The sequence below is a fragment of the Rhinopithecus bieti genome, unplaced genomic scaffold, assembly GCF_001698545.2.
Source record: "Rhinopithecus bieti isolate Rb0 unplaced genomic scaffold, ASM169854v2 scaffold_59, whole genome shotgun sequence".
Lineage (NCBI taxonomy): Eukaryota > Metazoa > Chordata > Mammalia > Primates > Cercopithecidae > Rhinopithecus > Rhinopithecus bieti.
Window position 1 is genome coordinate 438,388 of NW_016803115.1, and position 19,745 is coordinate 458,132.

Below are 19,745 nucleotides of genomic sequence, written 5' to 3' on the forward strand. Positions count from 1 at the left end.
ATGTCTAAAACACCAAAAGCAACGGCAGCAAACGCCAAAATTGACAAATGGGATCTAATTAAACTAAAGAGGCAAACCATTTTCTAATCATCAGCACCCAATGTGAAGTATTATTTTGGCTAAATGTTTTTAATATGTTAAGTATTCTTAAAACGAGTGCTTAATTTAAAATTTGTTGTTACAGCTCTAAAATGTTTTCTAGTAAACCTTTAGCACAACATGTGTGTTGTATTAATTTTCATTGGGACTTGTGGATTAAATATTTGGGAACATTCATTTGTGTGGGTGACTGACTAGGGACTGATAATGCCAATTGTCCTTTTATGATGTCTCTTTCCTCATCTGTTAAGTGAGGTATTGATCTCCAAAGTTTCAAGTCCTGATGGGCAAGCTCAGAATTTTATTGTGCAATTATTTTTATGTTGAAAATTTTATTTTTAATACATTTGAAGTGCAGTTGGCTTTTATAGCCCCAAAACAAATAAAACAACTTTTATCATCAAAAAATATATAAAGTAAGAATTTGGAAAATAGAACACTCAGGTTGGGATTTGTATAGTAATACTTTTGCTATAATCTTCCTTTGCTGTAGAGGAAGTAGTAAGTTTTACTAGTCACAGGTTGTGGCAACTTTGTAAGGACCTTTATGGACTCACAGCATGAAACCAGTAGCTACAAATCTTCCTTGAGTCTGAGCCCCAAGTCATAACTAATCATCTGCCTTTAAGTAGGAAAGATTTAAAATCCTTACAAATAAGGGTTAAAAGTGTTTTATTTTATAAGTAGATTTTGTAGCTTCATAGCTGCTTAAAACATTTTGAGATAAAATGTATTCTGACAGTTTACAAGGTATTTCTCAAAGTCGTCTATATTTTGAGTACGTTATTAGTGTTTTATTTTTTAATTAAGCTTTTTTGAGATAATTATGGATTCACACACAGTTGTAAAACATAATATATACTCTCTCTTCCTTTGTGTCCTTTACTGGTTCCCCACAATGGTAACATCTGGCAAAGCTATAGTAAAATATCACAACCAGGAAATTAACATTAATGCAATCTATGGAGCTCATTCAGATTTCCCTACTTCTATATGTATTCTTTTGTGTACATCTATATATATTTGGTTATATGAAATTTTATCCTGTGTATAGTTTTGTTAATTCACCACCACAGTCAAGACTGGTTCCATTATCACAAGGATTCTCCGTGTTACTCATTGATGACCATACCTTCCTCTCTCCCTCGCCTTCCCCAGTTCCTGTTAACTGCTAATTGCTATCTCTAGAATTTTGTCATTTCAAGAATTTGTTTAAGCATAATCATATAGTATCTAATACTTGGGAATTAACTTTTTTGAGTCAGGATAATTCCTGAGATTCATCCCAATTTTTGCATGTATTAATAGTTCATTCCTTTTAATTACTGAGGAGTATTCTATGGTGTAGATGTACCACAGTTTGTTTAACCATTCACCTGTTGAAGGACATCTGGGTTCTTTCCCGTTTTTTGGCTACTACAATTAAAGCTGTTAGGAACATTTATGTACTGGTTTTTATGTGAACATGCAGTTCTCTGGGATAAATGCATAAATGCAATTGCAGGGTAATACGGTAATTGCCTGCTTAGTTTTATGTAGCATATGTGTTTTACCACTTGAAGTGAAGTATGGAAACCATACTACCATTCCTTTTACTTTCCACTTTTTCAGATACTGTCTTGCGTATCAGAAGGTGTTAAAATGTTTAATCAAATGTGATTTAGAAAACTCATGAGGAGATATTCTCTTGTATTTATCCAGAAATCTGCTGTTTCCACTGTTCGTTCTTTCACTTTTATTATTTTCTTTTGTTTAAAGAACTTCCTTTTGCTCTTCTTTGAAGATCAACTGCTAGTGACAAATTCTCTAGTTTTACCTAGTTCGAGCATGTCTTTATTTCCACTTTATTCATGAAGGATAGTTTTGCTAGATATAGAATTGCCAGTTCTTTCGTCAGGATTCCTCTTTAATCCAGGGGAGGAATGAGCCTACCTGGGTAGCCTTTTGTTGCTCAGTTATGAATTGGGAAGTGCTGGGCTTGGTTCACCTTTCGCTCTTGGGTGGGGAATTCTAAGACTCCCGCCCTCTATATTGTTTCTGTAGCCCTGGGGTCCATAAGCAGTCCACCTACTTCTTTCTACCTTTCAGAGTCCTCTTTTGGTCGCCTCTTATATTATTTCCAGGATTTATAGTTGTACTTAGCAGGAAAGAATAACAAATATGAATCTATGCATCATCCTGTCTGGGTGGGAAATTCTTCTGTATTTATCTTTTTTCTAACCCTCTGTCTAGGCTGTTTGTTCATGTTTGTTCTTGAAATGTGTTCCATGGTAATTCAAAGCTCAATTGAACAAGAAGCCTTCTGTAAATTAGTGCTGAAGAAAGATTACAGAATGTTTTACCATTATTATTTACAGAGCTTATTTTCCAACAGAGATTAAATCCTTCTAAATCATTAATTTATTTACTGCAAAGTATTTTAATTCATTATTCCATGCTGGAACTAGAGACTTTGTGTAAATCACTCCCTGCATTCGGGGACCTAACAACAGGAATGACTGTTGTGTATCTCTTTTCTCTAAGTCACAGATGTGTCACTGAATAAAAAGGGTCAAAGTTAATATACTTAGCCATAGAAGACTATGTTAACTCTTTTCTGCGTATCTTCCCATTCATTAAAATTGTCAGGCGTACTCTCATTATGGATTTCTACAAGTTTCCAAACTAAGAAGGCTATTTGTCTTATCTTGGCTTTCAGCAATATTTACTCTCCCCCAAAGACCCCTGTATCCCTTGGTTGCCCATCCTGTTCTGTGTCTTTTTCGTTTATAGTACAGGTCTCAGGCAGTTAGATGGGAAAGGGTCTGCCCCACCTCTCCCTTATTTATACATGTACATTCATACACATGAAACTGAGACACCACGATGAATCTGAGTACTCACTGTCTAGAGACTTTTTGTCAGGTCCACGCTGACCATATCAGACTATGTAGGTATTAATACTAGCCTGGAGATTTGAGTTCATCATATTGTCATGAACATTTAAAGTGGAGCAAGGAAGTAAATAAATATTTTTTCTGCTCCTATTCATTATTTATTTATGAGACAGAGTCTCGTTCTGTTGCCCAGGGTGGAGTACAGTGGCATGATCTTGGCTCACTGCAACCTCCACCTCCCAAGTTCAAGCGATTCTCCTGCCTCAACCTCCTGAATAGCCGGGATTACAGGCACATGCCACCACGACCGGCTAATTTTTTGTATTTTTAGTAAACACAGGATTTTGCCCTGTTGGCCAGGCTGGTCTCGAACTCCTGAGCTCAGATAATCTGCCTGCCTCAGCCTCCCAGTGTGCTGGGATTACAGGTGTGAGCCACTGCGCCCAGCCTTATTTTTAAATGCACAGTACCTAGAGTAAGTCCTTAAGAGTTTCATGGATATGTGGTTGGAAATAAAAATTAGCTAATTTAAGGATTGGATAATAGAGAGGAAGGTGAATATTCTGCTATTTATGCGTGTATAGAAATAATTTTAAAGTTTTATATGTATTTTCCATAAGTTTTCATTTAGTAAGTTAATAAACTAATACGTTTGAGATTCAAAATGTTGACTCCACTAATTAATCTTTGTGCTTGATTTTGTTTTCAATTTTACTCTAGCAAAATTTTAATAAACTGGGAAAGTACCTTTAAATATTTGGTACATTTGTTCACTCCTTTTTATTATGATTATTATTATTTTTTTTTTTTTTGTGGCGGAGTCTCGCTCTGTCGCCCAGACTGGAGTGCAGTGGCCGGATCTCGGCTCACTGCAAGCTCCGCCTCCCGGGTTCACGCCATTCTCCTGCCTCAGCCTCCCGAGTAGCTGGGACTACAGGCGCCCGCCACCTCGCCCGGCTAGTTTTTTGTATTTCTTAGTAGAGACGGGGTTTCACCGTGTTAGCCAGGATGGTCTCGATCTCCTGACCTCGTGATCCGCCCGCCTCCGCCTCCCAAAGTGCTGGGATTACAGGCTTGAGCCACCGCGCCCGGCCTATTATTATTTTTTTACTTTTATTTTTGAGACAGAGTCTTGCTCTGTCACCCATGCTGGAGTGCAGTGGTGCTATTTCAGCTCACTGCAACCTCCACTCCCTGGGTTCAAGCAGTTCTTATGCCTCAACCTCCCAAGTAGCTGGGATTACAAGTGTGTGCCGCCATGCCTGGATAATTTTTGTATTTTTAGTAGAGATGGGGTTTCACCATGTTGACCAGGCTGATCTAAAACTCCTGGCCTCAAGTGATCGACCTGTCTCTGCCTCCACCTCCCAAAGTGCTGGGATTACAGGTGTGAGCCACTATGCCTGGCCTGTTCACTGCTTTATGTAATAGATATTCTCCTGAATATCTATTATTTGTATATTTGTATACAATTTATGTATATGAATATTTTTATGTTGAGTTTTTCAGTGATTTTCATATAATAAAGTCAACAAAAGACTGAAATGAGTTTTTTTAATGTGAAAAATCACATTCTAATTTAATTGCTTTTTTTAGGTTTAGTTCTTTTAATGTATTAGCTTTTCCTAAATTAGCCCTACCCATAAAAAAACTGATCAGTCATCTTATTAATATTCTGGAAGTGCCTTTTAGCTGCTACATCTTCAGCTGAAGTGATATTATATCCTTTGCACAATTTACATGATTAATTTAGCCATGGAATCCTGGTAGAACTGAAAGTGACTTCAAGGACCTGTTTGTTCCAACTTTCTGCCTTTAGACATTTGTTATAACTAATGTGCTAAAAGTAACAAACTGTAAGGCATCTGAAAATATTCTTAAGACCCTAACTTAACTATATTAAAGACAGATTTTTTGTTTTTCTTTGAAAAAATTGTGGAAAAAGTAATTTAGCATACAGTTTCAATTAAAGAATCTAAATATGTGAGTGTTTGAATTAACAAGAAAGTATCAGTTATGAGAAATATTATAAGGAAATGTCAGTGGCAAAGTACAAGGTAATTAATGTTTTCTTCTGTATTAAAAAAAGTACTAAGGAGAACTGCCTTTAATAATAGAGTTCAATGCATGATTTTTCAAATAGCTGTTACTAACCTAATTTAGCAAATGAATCCCTCACAGAAAAATAGAAAGGGTTGAAGTTAATATACTTAGCAATAGAAGACTGTGTTCACTCTTTACTACATATCTTCCTATTCATTAAAATTTCAGGTCTACTGTCTATTATAGATTTCTACCTGTTTCCAAACTGGGAAGGCTATGGAATTTGTCTTGTCTTGGGTTTTAGCAATACTTACTCTCCCCAGAAGACTTCTGGATCCCTTGGCTGTCCATCCTGTTCTGTGTCTCTTCTCTTCATAATAAAGGTCTCAAGCAGTTAATCTTGTAAGAGATATGAGCTCAGGGCCTGCATTTTATCATTATTAAGTGAACCTTTCTTTAAACCTCATTTCATGTCTGTTTTGTCTGGTGTTTAACATATTTTCATCATTGTTCTTTTTATTAGAATTTGTGTGACATATCTCAGTTTTGTCCTTGACCTTTAACTTTCACATATGCTTCCATTTTATATGTGTCTTTTTTAAACAAAATGCAGTTTGATTTTTTCAGTCTTTTTATTTGAAGCATTTCGTTTACTTTTAATACAATTGCTAATATAATTTTGTTTCTGTTATCTTGTTTATGCCATTTGATGTACCTTATTTTTTTTTCTCCCATTCTGTAGATTGCCTTGTCATTTTATTGGTTGTTTCCTTTGCTGTGAAGAAGCTGTTAAGTTTGATGTAGTCTCATTTGTTTATTTTTGCTTTTGTTTCCTGTGCTTTTGGCAGCCTATCCAAAAAATCATTGCCAAGACTAATGTCAGGAAATTTTTTTCTCTATGTTTACTTTTAGGAATTTTATTGTTTCATGTCTTACATTTAAGTGTTTAGTCCATTTGAATTAATTTTTGTGTATGGTGTAAGATAAGAGTTCATTTTTATTTTTTGTGCCTGTGGATATCCAATATTTCCAATACCATTTATTGAAGAGACTATCCTTTTCCCATAGTATATTTTTGGTACCCTTGTTAAAGATTAATTGACCTTATATGTGTGGTTTTATTTCTGGACTTTCTGTTCTGTGGATCTGTGTGTCTGTTTTTATGCCATTGCCATACTGTTTTGATTACTCTAGTTTTGTATTAATAATATACTTTGAAATCAGGAATTGTGATACCTCCAGCTGTGAAAAATGCCACTGGAATTTTGATGGGGATTGCATTGAATCTGTAGATTGCATTGGGTAGTATGGATATTTTAATAATAATAATTCTTCCAGTCCTTGAACACAGGTATCTTTTCACTTATTTGTGTCTTCTTGAATTTCTTTCATCAATTTTTTTAGTTTTTAGTGTATAAATAATTCACCTTCTTGATTAAATTTATTCTTACATATTTTATTCTTTTGATGCTGTTGTAAATTAGATTTTAAAATTTTCTTTTTTGATAGTTCATTGTAAGTGTATAGACATGTTTGTTGATTTTTGTATTCTGCAATTTTACTGAAAGCATTTATTCTAACAGTTCTTGGTGCTCATTCATAGTTATAAATATTTAGAACATCCCTGTGTGGCTGAAAGATTATTATGATGATTTTTAGTTTTGAAAATTGAGGTCCACATTGTTTAACTGACCAGTCTGAAGTCTACTGCTAGCAAGTGGCAAAGATAGATCTTACTAACTTTGAATGTTTTTTTTCTCTGAAACTATGTTCTCTCTCTTCCGAAATTAGAAGATTAAGTATGGAATCCAAATGGGCCCAGTGGTGAGAGTGGGAGTGAGATAATTGGATGATCTTAATACCTTAAGTGACAGCCAGACAGCTACACCTCTACAGTGGATGCAAACTTGTAGCATATACCAGATTTCTAAGTTAATGGGCAAAGAGTCTTGCATCTTAGTACTAGAGGCATACTATTGGGTTTATTCTATTGAATTCTCCCTCTATGACTATTTTGCAGATCATCCTAATTCTTTTAGAACACACTCTTTTCAGGCAAGAGTATAATACATCTGTTAGATGTACACTCTCTTAGCTGTGATCACAGCTTAGGCATGTTTTTAAAAAGTTTTGGAGTTGGAGTTAGGAGATTTAAGTTCTAGTCAAGTGAGTTTCTGGCACCATCCAGTAATTATCACTTTGAGCAAGTTACTAAACATCTTAGTTTTAATGTTGGTTAAATTAACAATGTGAATCTAGCAGTCTTCTAATGCAGAGGTCAGCAAACCTTTTCAGTAAAGGAATACATAGTAAATATTTTAGACTTTGCAGGCTAAGAGGCAAAATGTAGGATATTATGTAGATACCTTAATAAGTAAGAGAAAAAACTCTTGTTACCCCACACCTCATTTGCCTGGGGTAAGTCATCCCACATGTTGGGCATGCTCTGTGCTCTGTCATCGTCAACTGGAGACATTCTTGGAATAAAGCAAGAAGGGGCCTGGTGGGCATAACAGACAGGGTGGCCACCATGATCCTTTTCAGTCTATCACAGTGACACCCAGGTTCCTATGCACCCTTCTTTCCTCCCAGAGAACCTAGCTGCCTCAACAAATTTCAGAGGATTGCTAGTATGCAGATCACCTTCTGTGATCCCCCAAAAACAAAACAAAAAACTGGAAAAACTCTGTAAGTTGGAAATAAAGGAGGACTTCCAAACTAGCAGAAGAGCCAAAAAAGAAATAAAAATGGACATTCGAATTAAAAGGACTATAGAACTACTTACAAGGTAGTAAAAGTAAAAAGAGATAAGAAAATATAATTACAACAAAAGGTAAGAAAGGAATGAGAAAAAGGAAAGGAAGGACAAATAGGTCAATATAAAGGTAGAAAAAAAAGTTTAGAAAATCGTTAGCTATATTAAAAACAAATGGAGTCTGTGGTCCTAATGAAAGGTAAAAGTTGTCAGAGTGACTATAAAAACAAAATCCCACTATATGTTATTTACATGAGAACTGTTTTAAATTGAGAAAACATGAACCTTGAAAGCAGAATCATGAAAAGTAATGTAAGAAAAAGGCAGAGCACATAAAGGAATGCTAATATAGCTATATTAAGATTAGAAAAAAATACATCGTAAGCTAAGACATTACTGGAGAAAAAAAGGGTTATTATATTGAAAAGGTTTGTCAACAAAACGTAATTTTAAATCTGTATGTACGTTACCTAGTAACGTAGCTTAAAAAATACAAAGCAAAAAAAGATTCTGTGATAACGGAAGAATTTTAATACCTCTGTCAGTTTTGATCAGGCAGATTTTAAAAATGGTGTATGTAAGATTTAACCATACAAATAATGTCTATTACATATGTGTCTTGTGTAATAGACATATATGTAACAAAGCAATAGACATGTAACAAAGCACATAACAGTTGCAAAATACATATTCTTTTCAACACACACACAGAATATTTATAAAAGATATTTCAAGATGTAACCTAATTATTGATACTGAATTAGAAATTAAAGTCTTAGCCTTTTGAATTCAGAGCTTTGTATTTGGATGTATTAATATAAATTGCTTTTCCAGTTGAAATAATGTTTCATATTTACTGAATATAGGATTTTCTCTACATAAGATACTCTATATGAGATATTTATTATCTGTTCACCCTTGGATTTGTTAGTAAAGTAATCGCAGACTGAATCTGCATGACAATTTTCCCTTCAAAATGGTAATGGGAAATGTAGTATAGTAAGATGATCATGGATTCCTGAATTCTTGCTAAGCCAGTAGATCTGGAATATGGGGAAAGTTACTTAAGATCTCTAAAGCTCATCTATAAAAAAAAAAAAAAGTATAATAATGTCCACCTTGTGGACATGAGGGTAATGAGGAATAACATGAGATAGTGTGTATAGAGTACTTAGTACCAAGCAAATTATTACTGCTATTAGTGTTTTTATTATTCATAGGATGTTTACTTAGCATCTGTAAAGTATTAGTCCCAAATTAAGTGACCATTTTAATTCCTAAGACTTATGATTAGGTATTACAGATAGCGTAACCTAAAACTCTTATTCATATTGCCACTGAACAGTTACAGGTAACTAAGTCTCCAAATGTTATCTTACTGCCATTGCTGGCTCTTTTTCCTGCTGGCCTATGGGAGATAAAAATAAGAAATTAGGAGAAGACAATGGGCGCTCAAAGAATTTCAGTTCTTGGATCAGCTTCCTTTCTTAGATTTCAGAGAACTTAATATTTTAGTTGGCCTTATGAATGTTAAGTGATTTTGTACTTTAATTTTGACCTATCAAAATGCACTTTTGCTTTCACTAATAATCCTTCTGATGTTTTCCTGAGTACATGATCAGCAGTAAGTTTTAAAGCAATGGTTGGGTGCAGTGGCTCACGTCTGTAATCTCAACACTTTGGAGGCTAGGTAGGTGCATCAGTTGAGCCCAGGAGCTCAAGAGCAGCCTGGGCAACATGGCAAAACCCCATGTCTACAAGTACAAAAAATTAGCTGGGTGTGGTGGCATGTGCCTATACTACCAGCTACTCAGGAGCCTGCTGTGGGAGGATCACTTGAGTCTGGGGAGGTTGAGGCTGCAGTGAGCCATGATTGTGCCACTGCAATCCAGCATGGATAATGGAGTGAGACCTTGCCTCAGAAAAAAAAAAAAAAAGAAGAAAGAAAGAAAGTTTTAAACCAAGACTAAGCCCAGTTCTGAAGGATGTATTTCTTATCTTTTATCTAACCAGCTACCCAACTCTTAAAAAGGCCTAAATCCATATTATAATTGTTTTATTCCCAAAGGAGTATAGATTTTGTATTCTGAGTTATTTAGATAGAAATTCTGTAAAATGTTGAGAGAAGGAATGTGCTTTATTTGCAGTTTTTAAAGGTTTGGCGGTCATGTGTCTGAGTCACTAATGAAACAAAGCTGTCTCTAGTAGAATTCTTAAGGACTGATTGTTTGAATCAGTTGTTAAACTAGGACTCTTGGTTGGGCTGAGTGCAGTGACTCACACCAGTAATCCCAGTGAAACAGGAAAAGTTCCCTTGTCTCCCTCACAGGGGTAGTGGCTCACCTCTTCAGTGTCCTGCTGCTCAAACCTCTAATGGGAGCATGCTCACGGACAGGTTGTGGAGCTCCGACCCCACGGCAGCATCTAGGGATGAATGCTTACAGCTCCTGAAGCCCCAGTAGGCGTGTGTTACAGTGTGCTTTTTTAGTTTTGCCATCTGTAGGTGGCTTGTGTTAGCTCAATTAGACCCTCTGCCGTATCGGAAGGAGAGAGGGCTTTCTGTATCCCGAGTTCTTGCCTTGGTGTACCGAAAAATCAGATCAAATGTGGGCTTGGAGAATGAGTGCGAGGTTTTATTGAATAGTGGAAGTAGCTCTCAGCAGATGGATGGGGAGACCGAAGGGGGATAGAGTGGGAAGGTGGTTTTCCCCTGAAGTCTAGCCGTTCTTGGCCAAACTCTGTGTCGTCTCACCATAGATGGCCTGCTGGCATCTGCAGATGTCTGCCGAATATGTTCCTCTCGCTGTCCAGCCACTTGTGTGTTCTTCCACTGGTGTATTCCTCTTAATGTCCAGCCGTGGCCAGGGTGGTCTTGGAAAATGTAACATTTAGGCACCAAAACTGAAATGCCAGTCCTTACCTAGGTCTGTGGGCACAGACTTGGGGGTGGAGCACTAGCCAGGGACCACGCCCTTCTCTACCCAGCACTTCCCTGCCTTCCCCTCCTGTATCACCGACCCTTTGGGAGGCCAAGGCAGGAGAATCACAAAGCCAGGAGTTCAAGACCAGCCAGGACAACACAGTGAGACCCTGTCTCTACAAAACAATAAAAAAATTAGGTGTGGTGGGCATGTGCCTGTAGTCCCAGCCACTTGGGAAGGCTGAGTTGAGAGGACCACTTGAGCCCAGGAATTTGAAACTCCAATGAACTGTGATCAAGCCATGGCACTGTAGCCTGGGTAACAGAGCGAGACCATATCTCTAAAAAAAAAAAAAAAAAAAACGAGGACTCTGACAACTAGTCCTAGTTGTCAGACTAGTAAACATGTACAAATTTGTGTTTACAGATTGCAAAGTAGTCATTTTCTTTGCAGATGTTTTTTGTGATTCAGTTATGTATCTTTATCAGACTGTAAGATGTTTCAGAAACAAAAGTATTACATAATCTTATTAAAACAGTTTCTTATAAAAATGTTCTCTTTTAGATTACCTCTCTAGTGACCCTTCAGCTGTTAACCCTGGTTGGCCATGACGATCAGCTTGATGGACCAAAATATAAATGCACAGTGTCTCTAGACTTCATCAGAGCTATTGCAAGGTAAAATGTCTTCAATTATGTAAATGAGATACTAAATATAAAAATTAGTGCTTTCCTAATGTAATGTCATTAGTCATGACATTTAAACATGAAAAAATCATGTATTTAAGTGCCAAGAATGAATAACTGCTACTATAGAATGAACTTTCTCAAATTTACAAATGACATATAATTGGGAGAAATAGCTAATATGTTAGAGAACAAACATCAAGATTCTGAAAGACCTTAATAGGCTGGAATAAATGATCCCATAGTAGCAAGGTAAGATTTAATGGACAGTTGGCTACAGAAAACTCTCTTGTATTGAAATAAGATGGGAGAAAGCTGACTTAAGTCCTAAATTTTTAGCTGACTACAAGGCTTTAAAAATCCTGACTTAGGTAACACTGATAGAAATATAGTGTCTAGGTCAGGGGACATAATCATTCTATTGTGTGTTGTCACAGGCAGATCAAATCTGGTGTGCTGTGCTGTGTTTAGAGTTTTCAGAGAGACAAATGGATACATGCTGAAGGGGCACGAGGAGAGTGGTAGAATGAGGAATTGTGTCACGTCCCTGACTGAAGGACAGAGTGTGAGAGAAAAGCCTTAGGAAGGACATGTGAACTGTCTTAAGTATTTCAGGGGTCTGTCATGTGCAAAATGGATGAAACTAATTCTGAGTAATTCTAGAGTGTTAGAAATTCTGGGGAAGAAAGTATATTTGTCAAAATGAAAGCTGTCTAAAAATACGAGTTTCCTTACAAAGAGGTGTACTTAGTGTTATGGAAAATGTTCAAACCATTTATATGAATAAGTGACTTCATCATACAGTTGCAGCTGGATAACAATCTGTCAGGACTGTAATGGAAGAGGTGATGAGTGTGTAGACTGGCAGGTTGAACAGGGCATTCCATAGACAGTGTGTTCCTAATCTTTTTGAATATGAAGATTCCATTTTAGCATCCTTTAAAATTAGTCATGAAAGTATTTACATATATTTCAAAATTAACAGTATATAGGCATGAGACATTATTTTTTTCAGCCTAAAACAGTGCTTGATAACAGTATAGATTTGCAGATCTCCTCTGATGATTAATTTTACAGCTTCTTGAGATTCTGAAGTCCATAGGTTGGCAGCTTCTCCCTGAAGCCTCTTCTGAATTAAAAGTGCTCTGAAAAATAAATAAATAATAAATTAGTGAATGAATGGCCAGGTGTGGTGGCTCACACGTGTATTCCCAACAGTTTGGGAGGCTGAGGTGGGAGGATTGCTTGAGGCCAGAAGTTCAAGACGAGCCACAACGTAGTGAGACCCCCATCTACAAAAAAATGTTTTTGAGTTCTGTGATAATATGATGCAGGTATTTACCACATTTTTGTGGCATATAGGCTCTAAAACATGAAGTCAAGGGTTTTAATGTTTCATTTTAATAAAACCAGGCAAACTTTTACACAGAAAATTGAACAGAAACTTATTTTTTAGTGTGTTAAGTATGATCACAAAGCAATTACTTCCTTTTAAAAAGCCATTATATTGGAACTTCTGTATCTAAGAGCCTCTATCCAAGGCATAAATTTGGAGGGAAGCCTATTTATTTCAAGGATTTTATTATTACTCTGAATGTGTTAGGTTGTGCCCCAGCATAATCATATGCAAAACAGAAGTTTGTGGGTTCCTAATATAGTGAATCTCCATTGAATCAGACCTAATTTGATGTTCCTTTAGTGCAGAGCATCACAGTGATGGATGCTAAACACATCCAGAGACATGCACTTTCATTTACCACCTTGCAAGCAAGAACTTTAGACCTGGAATCTTGGCATGGAACTTGGGGACTCTGTAACTTTCTTTTGTTTTCTTTACTGTTCCCTACTTCCCATGGGCAATATCCGTAGAATGAGCACCCGCTCCTCCCCACACCTGCCCTCTTCCATTCTCTCATCCCTGTGTTTTGTACTTCTTTTCTGCTGACTTTACCTTTCATTCTTTCCCTCCCTCCCATGTGCCCCATTCTTCTAATAGTCTTCCTCATTGCCTTAGGTAAAACCTGATTCCTTCTTTGGGATGCTGCTTCCCCTGGACTTATCTCTAGTTGTAGCAATGTATTTTCTCAAACCCTAATCCCTCAGGGTTGGAGGTCATTTCAGTGCCATCCTTTCTCTTGCCACTTCCAGACTGTTACTGCCCCCAACTTCTTATAAAAATGTGGACTTCCTTGAGACCCATGCAACCTGGCTCTATTTCCCTATTCTCCTTAAGACTGATTTTTGTCTCCCCAGCCATTCCACTTCATGTGTTGAAATAATAGGGCACCTGGTATCCAGACTTCTTTTCTACCTGAATTTTTTTTTTTTTTTTTTTTTTTTCTTTTTTTAGATGGAGTTTCTGGCTCTGTCACCCAGGCTGGAGTACAGTGGTGCGATCTTGGCTCACTGCAACCTCTGCCTCCCAGGTTCAAGCGATTCTCCTGCTTCAGCCTCCCATGTGGCTGGGATCACAGGCACACACTACCATTCCTGGCTAATTTTTAGCAGAGACAGAGTTTCACCATGTTGGCCAGGCTGGTCTTGAACTCCTGACCTCAAGTTGATCTGCCTGCATCAGCTTCCCAAAATGCTGGGATTACAGGCATAAGCCACTGTGCCCAGCCTCCACCTAAATTCTTGACTCTGTTTAAACCACAAATTCTAATGTCTGTGTTCATTCTGTTCAGTCTTCACTGTTTCACAGAACAAGGTTGAAACCATCAATTGAGAATTGAGCTACCTGTGCTGGTGGCCATCTTCTCTTACTTTCCTTTTTCAGCAGGATGGGTTTCCTCTTCCTAAGGTGGATTCTTCTACCTATGCTCTGAATTCCATCTCCTCCACTATCCGGGAACCTCTGTTAGTCTCGGCTGTTTGTCCTCTCAGTGGCACCTAACACTGTTGGCTACTCTTTCTTAAAACTCTCTTCTATTAGACATGATTCCACAGTATTCTGGTGTTCCTCTTTATTCTTTGGTTGTTTTTACTAACAAAGGTTATCTTTACCACCTGACCTTTAAATATAGCTGTTCCTTGAGGCTTGGCCCTAGGCTCTTTTCTCATATTACATTTTTTTCCCTAGGCAACTTGAGCCACACCCATGACTTCGACAATCATCTGTGTATTAATAATGTCCCTATTTTTAAAGACCAGATCTATTTTTTATAATATTCTTGACCTTTATTATTGTTTCCCAGCTATATTAATACATTTCCAAAACCGAACTTAGGAATTCTAACCTCTGCTTCAACCCGCCAACAAAAAGTGAAACATCTGGCTTTCCTCCAGTGTTTCTTATTTCAGTGATAAGCACTGCAGTCCGCTCTGTTGCCCAGGCCTGAAATTTGAGAGTCCTCCTTGACATCTTTCTCTCCCCAACTCGTAATATTCAACCATTTGGCCTATTGAGCTTACAAAGCCCCTCTTATTTGTCTCAATTTCATTCACTTATTATCATGATACTTTTATCACTCTAGATCAAGCCACCATCATCTCTTCTCTAGCAGTCTAATTGATCTTCTGTCTACTCTTATCCTCTTATAATTTGTTATCCATGCTGTAGCCAGAATGATTTTATAAAAATTTAATGTCACCCTGCTCCTTAAAAAAATTTAGTAGTTTCCCATAGCTCTTGAGATAAATAACAGAATCTTTTAAGTAACTTACAAGGCCCAAATGATCTGGCTCCTACCTGTGCCTAGCCCCATCTAGCACATACACCTTCTTTCCTCAGTATCTGCACTTTAACCACTGTGGCTTTTTTCCATTTTTTATATTCACCATTCTGCTTCCCATCCTTGTATATACAGCATTTTCCAGTTTCTCTTCTCCTTCACCTAGCTAACTGCTACATAACCTTTAGATTTCAGTTTAAATGTCTGCTCCTTAAAGACACCTTCTCACAAATACCACAGCCACCATCATCATCCCCACCCCATACCCCCCCCCCAACACACACACAATTTGGAAGTTCTCATTTTGTTCTTCATTATACTTAACAAGTTTTACTTAAATAATTGAATAATTAGAGTTCATCTTTCTTTCTAGAATATAAGCTCATAAGCTCAAAGCAGACTGTGTTTATGTCTATCACTGCCTTATCCTCAAACCTAGCACAGTGCTTTAAACTTAGTATGTACTAAATAAATATTGCATGTTTTCCTACAGTGATTAGCAGTAAAAATTCAGATGAAGGGAAACCATATGAATTTGTTTTGGGGGACAGCAAGAAGGAAGCTCAGAGACAGTCTCATTCCAAATCAAGGCTTGATGGGAGAGGAAGTCCTAAGGATAGTTACCAAAAAAAAGGAAGGTTGGCCTCATTCCAAACACCTGTGGCCCAAACAAATGAGATAAATGAGATAATAAGGATCACAGGATATAACCTAAATGTCTAAAATGGCAGTCAATCAATAGCATCATGTATTTTTATACAGTTACTGAAAATCACACTTTCGAAGGATAGTAACATGAGAAAATAACTCATGATGTGAGCTTAAGTGCATATAACAGTTCATATAAAGTTGTATATAAAGGAAAACTAGGAAACTATAAGGGAAGGGAGTAATGGTCAAAAGTCAATTGTCACCAAGAAATCAAGCAGAATTCTCTGATTTACTGATAAAGCAGTCATTTGTAGCTTTATCCAGAACACTTTCAGTAGTATGATGAAGTAGAAGTCATATTGTAGTACTTATGAGAAAGTAGATGTAGCAAAGAGAGAGAATGTTTTTCATTCATTTAACATTTGTTGTGTTGCCCATTATAAACAAAACACTGTGGTAGGCTTTGGGGAGATACAGCAACAAATATAACATAGCTATATCCTATTTTTTTTTTTTTGTTTTTTTTTTTTTGAGACGGCAGTCTCGCTCTAAGCCCGGGCTGGATGCAGTGGCCGGATCTCAGCTCACTGCAAGCTCTGCCTCCCGGGTTTACGCCATTCTCCTGCCTCAGCCTCCGGAGTAGCTCCGACTCCACACGGCGCATCCTGCCACCTCTCGCCCGGCTAGCTTTTTTGTATTCTTCTTAGTGTAGAGATGGGGTTTCACCGTGTTAGCAGGATGGTCTCGATCTCCTGACCTCGTGATCCGCCCGTCTCGGACCTCCCAAAGGTGCTGGATTACAGGCTTGAGCGCACCGCCGCCCGTGGCCTATCATCCTATTTTTTATTAGCTAATATTCTAGGATGGATTTATTTATTTATTTATTTATTAGTATTTATTTTGCTATAAAGGAGAGAGAGGATTTTTTTTTCCCTTTTTTTTTTTTTTTTTCTTTTGAGACCAGGAATCTCACTCTGTCACCCCAGGCTGGAGTCAGTGGTGGCATGATTCTCCGCTCACTGCAACCTCTGCTCAAGGTCAAGTGATTCTTCCTGCCTCAGCCTCCTGAGTAGCTGGGACTTACAGTTGGCGTGCACACACGCGGCCGGATAATTTTTGTTATTTTTAAGTTACGAGATGGGGTTCTTGCGCATGTTGGCCAGGCTCTGTCTCAAACCACCTCAGGTGATCCACCGGCTTCAGCCTTCCAAAGTGCTAGGTTTACAGACATCAGCCACTGTGTCTGGCCAAGAGAGAGGATTATAACTGCTAAAGGGGTTGTATGGTTGAGAGAGGGTTATTATTTATTTTTTAAAGATTTGAGCATATTTAAATGCTGACAGGAAAGAACAGATAGAGAAGGAGAGTTAATGATACAAAAGCAAGAAAGATTAATTTAAAGCACGCAATTACTGAAATGTTATATAAGCATGGGATTTAGAATTTGAGTTGCAAGAGCCCTGGATGAGAGAGCAGATCTTGCATTATAACAAGAGAAAAAGATGGATTCTGATGGAGCTGAATTTGGAGGTTTAGTGGCAAAAAGTTGAGGGAGTTCTGATCTGATGACTTCTATTTTCTCTGAGAAGGAGGAGACAAAATTGAGACTAAGGGGAGAAGTAATAGCAGTTTAGAGAAATCTGAAACATTTGAAATAGCTGCCATGGGGAATGGAAGAAACTGTTGAAAGGAAAGCAGTTTGTTGGGAGTGTTGAGGTTCTTGACCTTGAATTTACAATGGCACCAATCTGTGAGACTTGTGTTCTCCAACACCAATCCATATGCTAGAGACTGGGACAGCTAATAATTATAATTGAAATCACATCGTATTGGGGTTTTGCCAGGTAAGTTCAGTGGATTCCAGCAAGTAACCACGTGACCTGATGAATTATGGAGTTTAAGCTAGGAAGGCCAGGAAGGAAGTAAAGCCAGTCAGGGGCTAGTAGTTCAGTGCCTAGCACATAGATACTCAGTTAATGTTTGTAGATCAGGAAAAAATGAAAGCATTTGTGAACTGATTGTCCCAACATGTTCCAGATAGCAAAAAAGGAAGAAATTGGGGATCATAAGGTAGAATGTCTGAATTTATTTCTTTAGAAGTAGAGCATTTCTGAGTGTGATTATGAGAGTAGAAAAGGTTATTGGAGGTAAGAAATATATAGTGAAGTCACTAGGCTGACGCAGGACTTGGGTTGGAAAGGAAGACTGAACTGTACGCTAAATTACTCAGTGGCTAAGGGATAGCGACAGAGAGGGTGGGGATGGTGAGCAGAATGGTCTTAATCTCAGAGTAGCAGAGCTTTTTGCACAGGACACCAGCCCCACCTGACAGAACTGTCTGAGGGTACAGTAGAGAGTTAAACATTCATTGGAAGGAGCTGAAGAAAAGACTATGTCCTTTGCGGGGAGCCCAGTTTCAGTTAAGCCTGGAAGGGGAAAATTAACCATTCCTTGAAGAGATAGAGGATATAGAGACTACAGCGGAAAGGTTTAGACAGAGAAGCTGTAGGAAGCTGATTCTAGAAAGGGAACATAGAATTTGGAGATAGAGTATGAGAGACGGCAGATAACAGATGACTGAGAAGCTTACTAAATATTGTTCTTGGATTGTTCTTAATGTGAATGGTAGTTACACATTTTCAATTGTTTTTCTTCCACAGTCAGTGGGAAGGCACTATAAGATAAATTGAGGTTACAACTTAAAGTTTTATGGTCGCAAGTTGTCAGAAAAAAAAATGTAAAAAAAACTCAAACTCAAACTGCCCACAACAGTAAAAGGAAACAAAATAGTATCCTAAAAGAAAATATTTTAATGAATCAACAAAATGAAATAGAGGGATAAAGGCAAAATTAAATCCTTAAATATATGCCATATAATTAACTTGTATTAACGTATTCTAAATTCTGATTTAAGAATTACTCCTAGGGGCCGGGCGCGGTGGCTCAAGCCTGTAATCCCAGCACTTTGGGAGGCCGAGACAGGCGGATCACGAGGTCAGGAGATCAAGACCATCCTGGCTAACACGGTGAAACCCCGTCTCTACTAAAAAATACACAAAATTAGCCGGGCGAAGTGGCGGGTGCCTGTAGTCCCAGCTACTCGGGAGGTTGAGGCAGGAGAATGGCATGAACCCAGGAGGCGGAGCTTGCAGTGAGCTGAGATCCGGCCACTGCACTCCAGCCTGGGCGACAGAGCGAGACTCCGTCTCAAAAAAAAAAAAAGAATTACTCCTAGGAAAATTGCCACCACACTATTTGTGTTTACTATATTTCTTTCCAGCTGGTTACTTGAGCAAATAATTCATTTATGTTCTGTGGAAGAATCTCCCATAGTATATTGAAAGTTATCCAAAGTTTAAAATTGTACTTACATGACTCTAATATACATCTGTGGCGATGGAAAGCCAGGGAACATCCATGCAAATCACGCAGTTCTCTTGTAAGTTATACCTTTCTTTAAAGAGGATTGTCTGTCTTCAAGTACTTTAAAGCACAAAGTTATCTTTGGGATGTGTGGCATATTTTTTTATGTTGCCCCTGTGGTTATTCTAACAAATTCTGCCATGTCTTAAAATAATATATGTGAGATCAAATGGCAAGTTACATATTTATATTGGGGGTGAAGGAATGGTAGAGGTAGTGACACATCTTGGGAAGTAAATGTTTCTTAAAGGAGTGATCTTATATTCAATTCCTGATTTATTTATTTTTTTAATCTAAAACTCTTACTATATGATTCAGTTTGCATGAATACTTACCACCGACAAGCACAGAAAGGGAATATAGTGAAAGTTTTATGAACATTTAAGTTGCTTAGTGTTTTTAAGTCACTCCATTCATTCTGTTAAATCTGTTCTATTATTACTTTTATTGTACAAACTATGCTAATGCTATAGTAACACAAATAGATTTCTCAAAAAATAGAGAAGTCCTGCAAACATCACAATATTTTCATTTGTTTGTGCTCTCTTCTAGTACTAGTCCATTAGACAAACATTTCTCTGCAGCCTTTACAACTTATTTGCAATTCTTTCTTCTCC

The 19,745-nt window shown here is 37.6% G+C and overlaps 1 protein-coding gene across 1 annotated transcript in view; it reads left to right on the forward strand.

Moving 5' to 3' along the window:
* ORC5 (origin recognition complex subunit 5) overlaps nt 1-19,745 on the forward strand; it is an 82,696-nt gene that overhangs the window by 60,476 nt on the left and 2,475 nt on the right. The window contains 1 exon segment of the mRNA XM_017852331.1: nt 11,259-11,371. Coding sequence (XP_017707820.1) covers nt 11,259-11,371 — 113 coding nt within the window.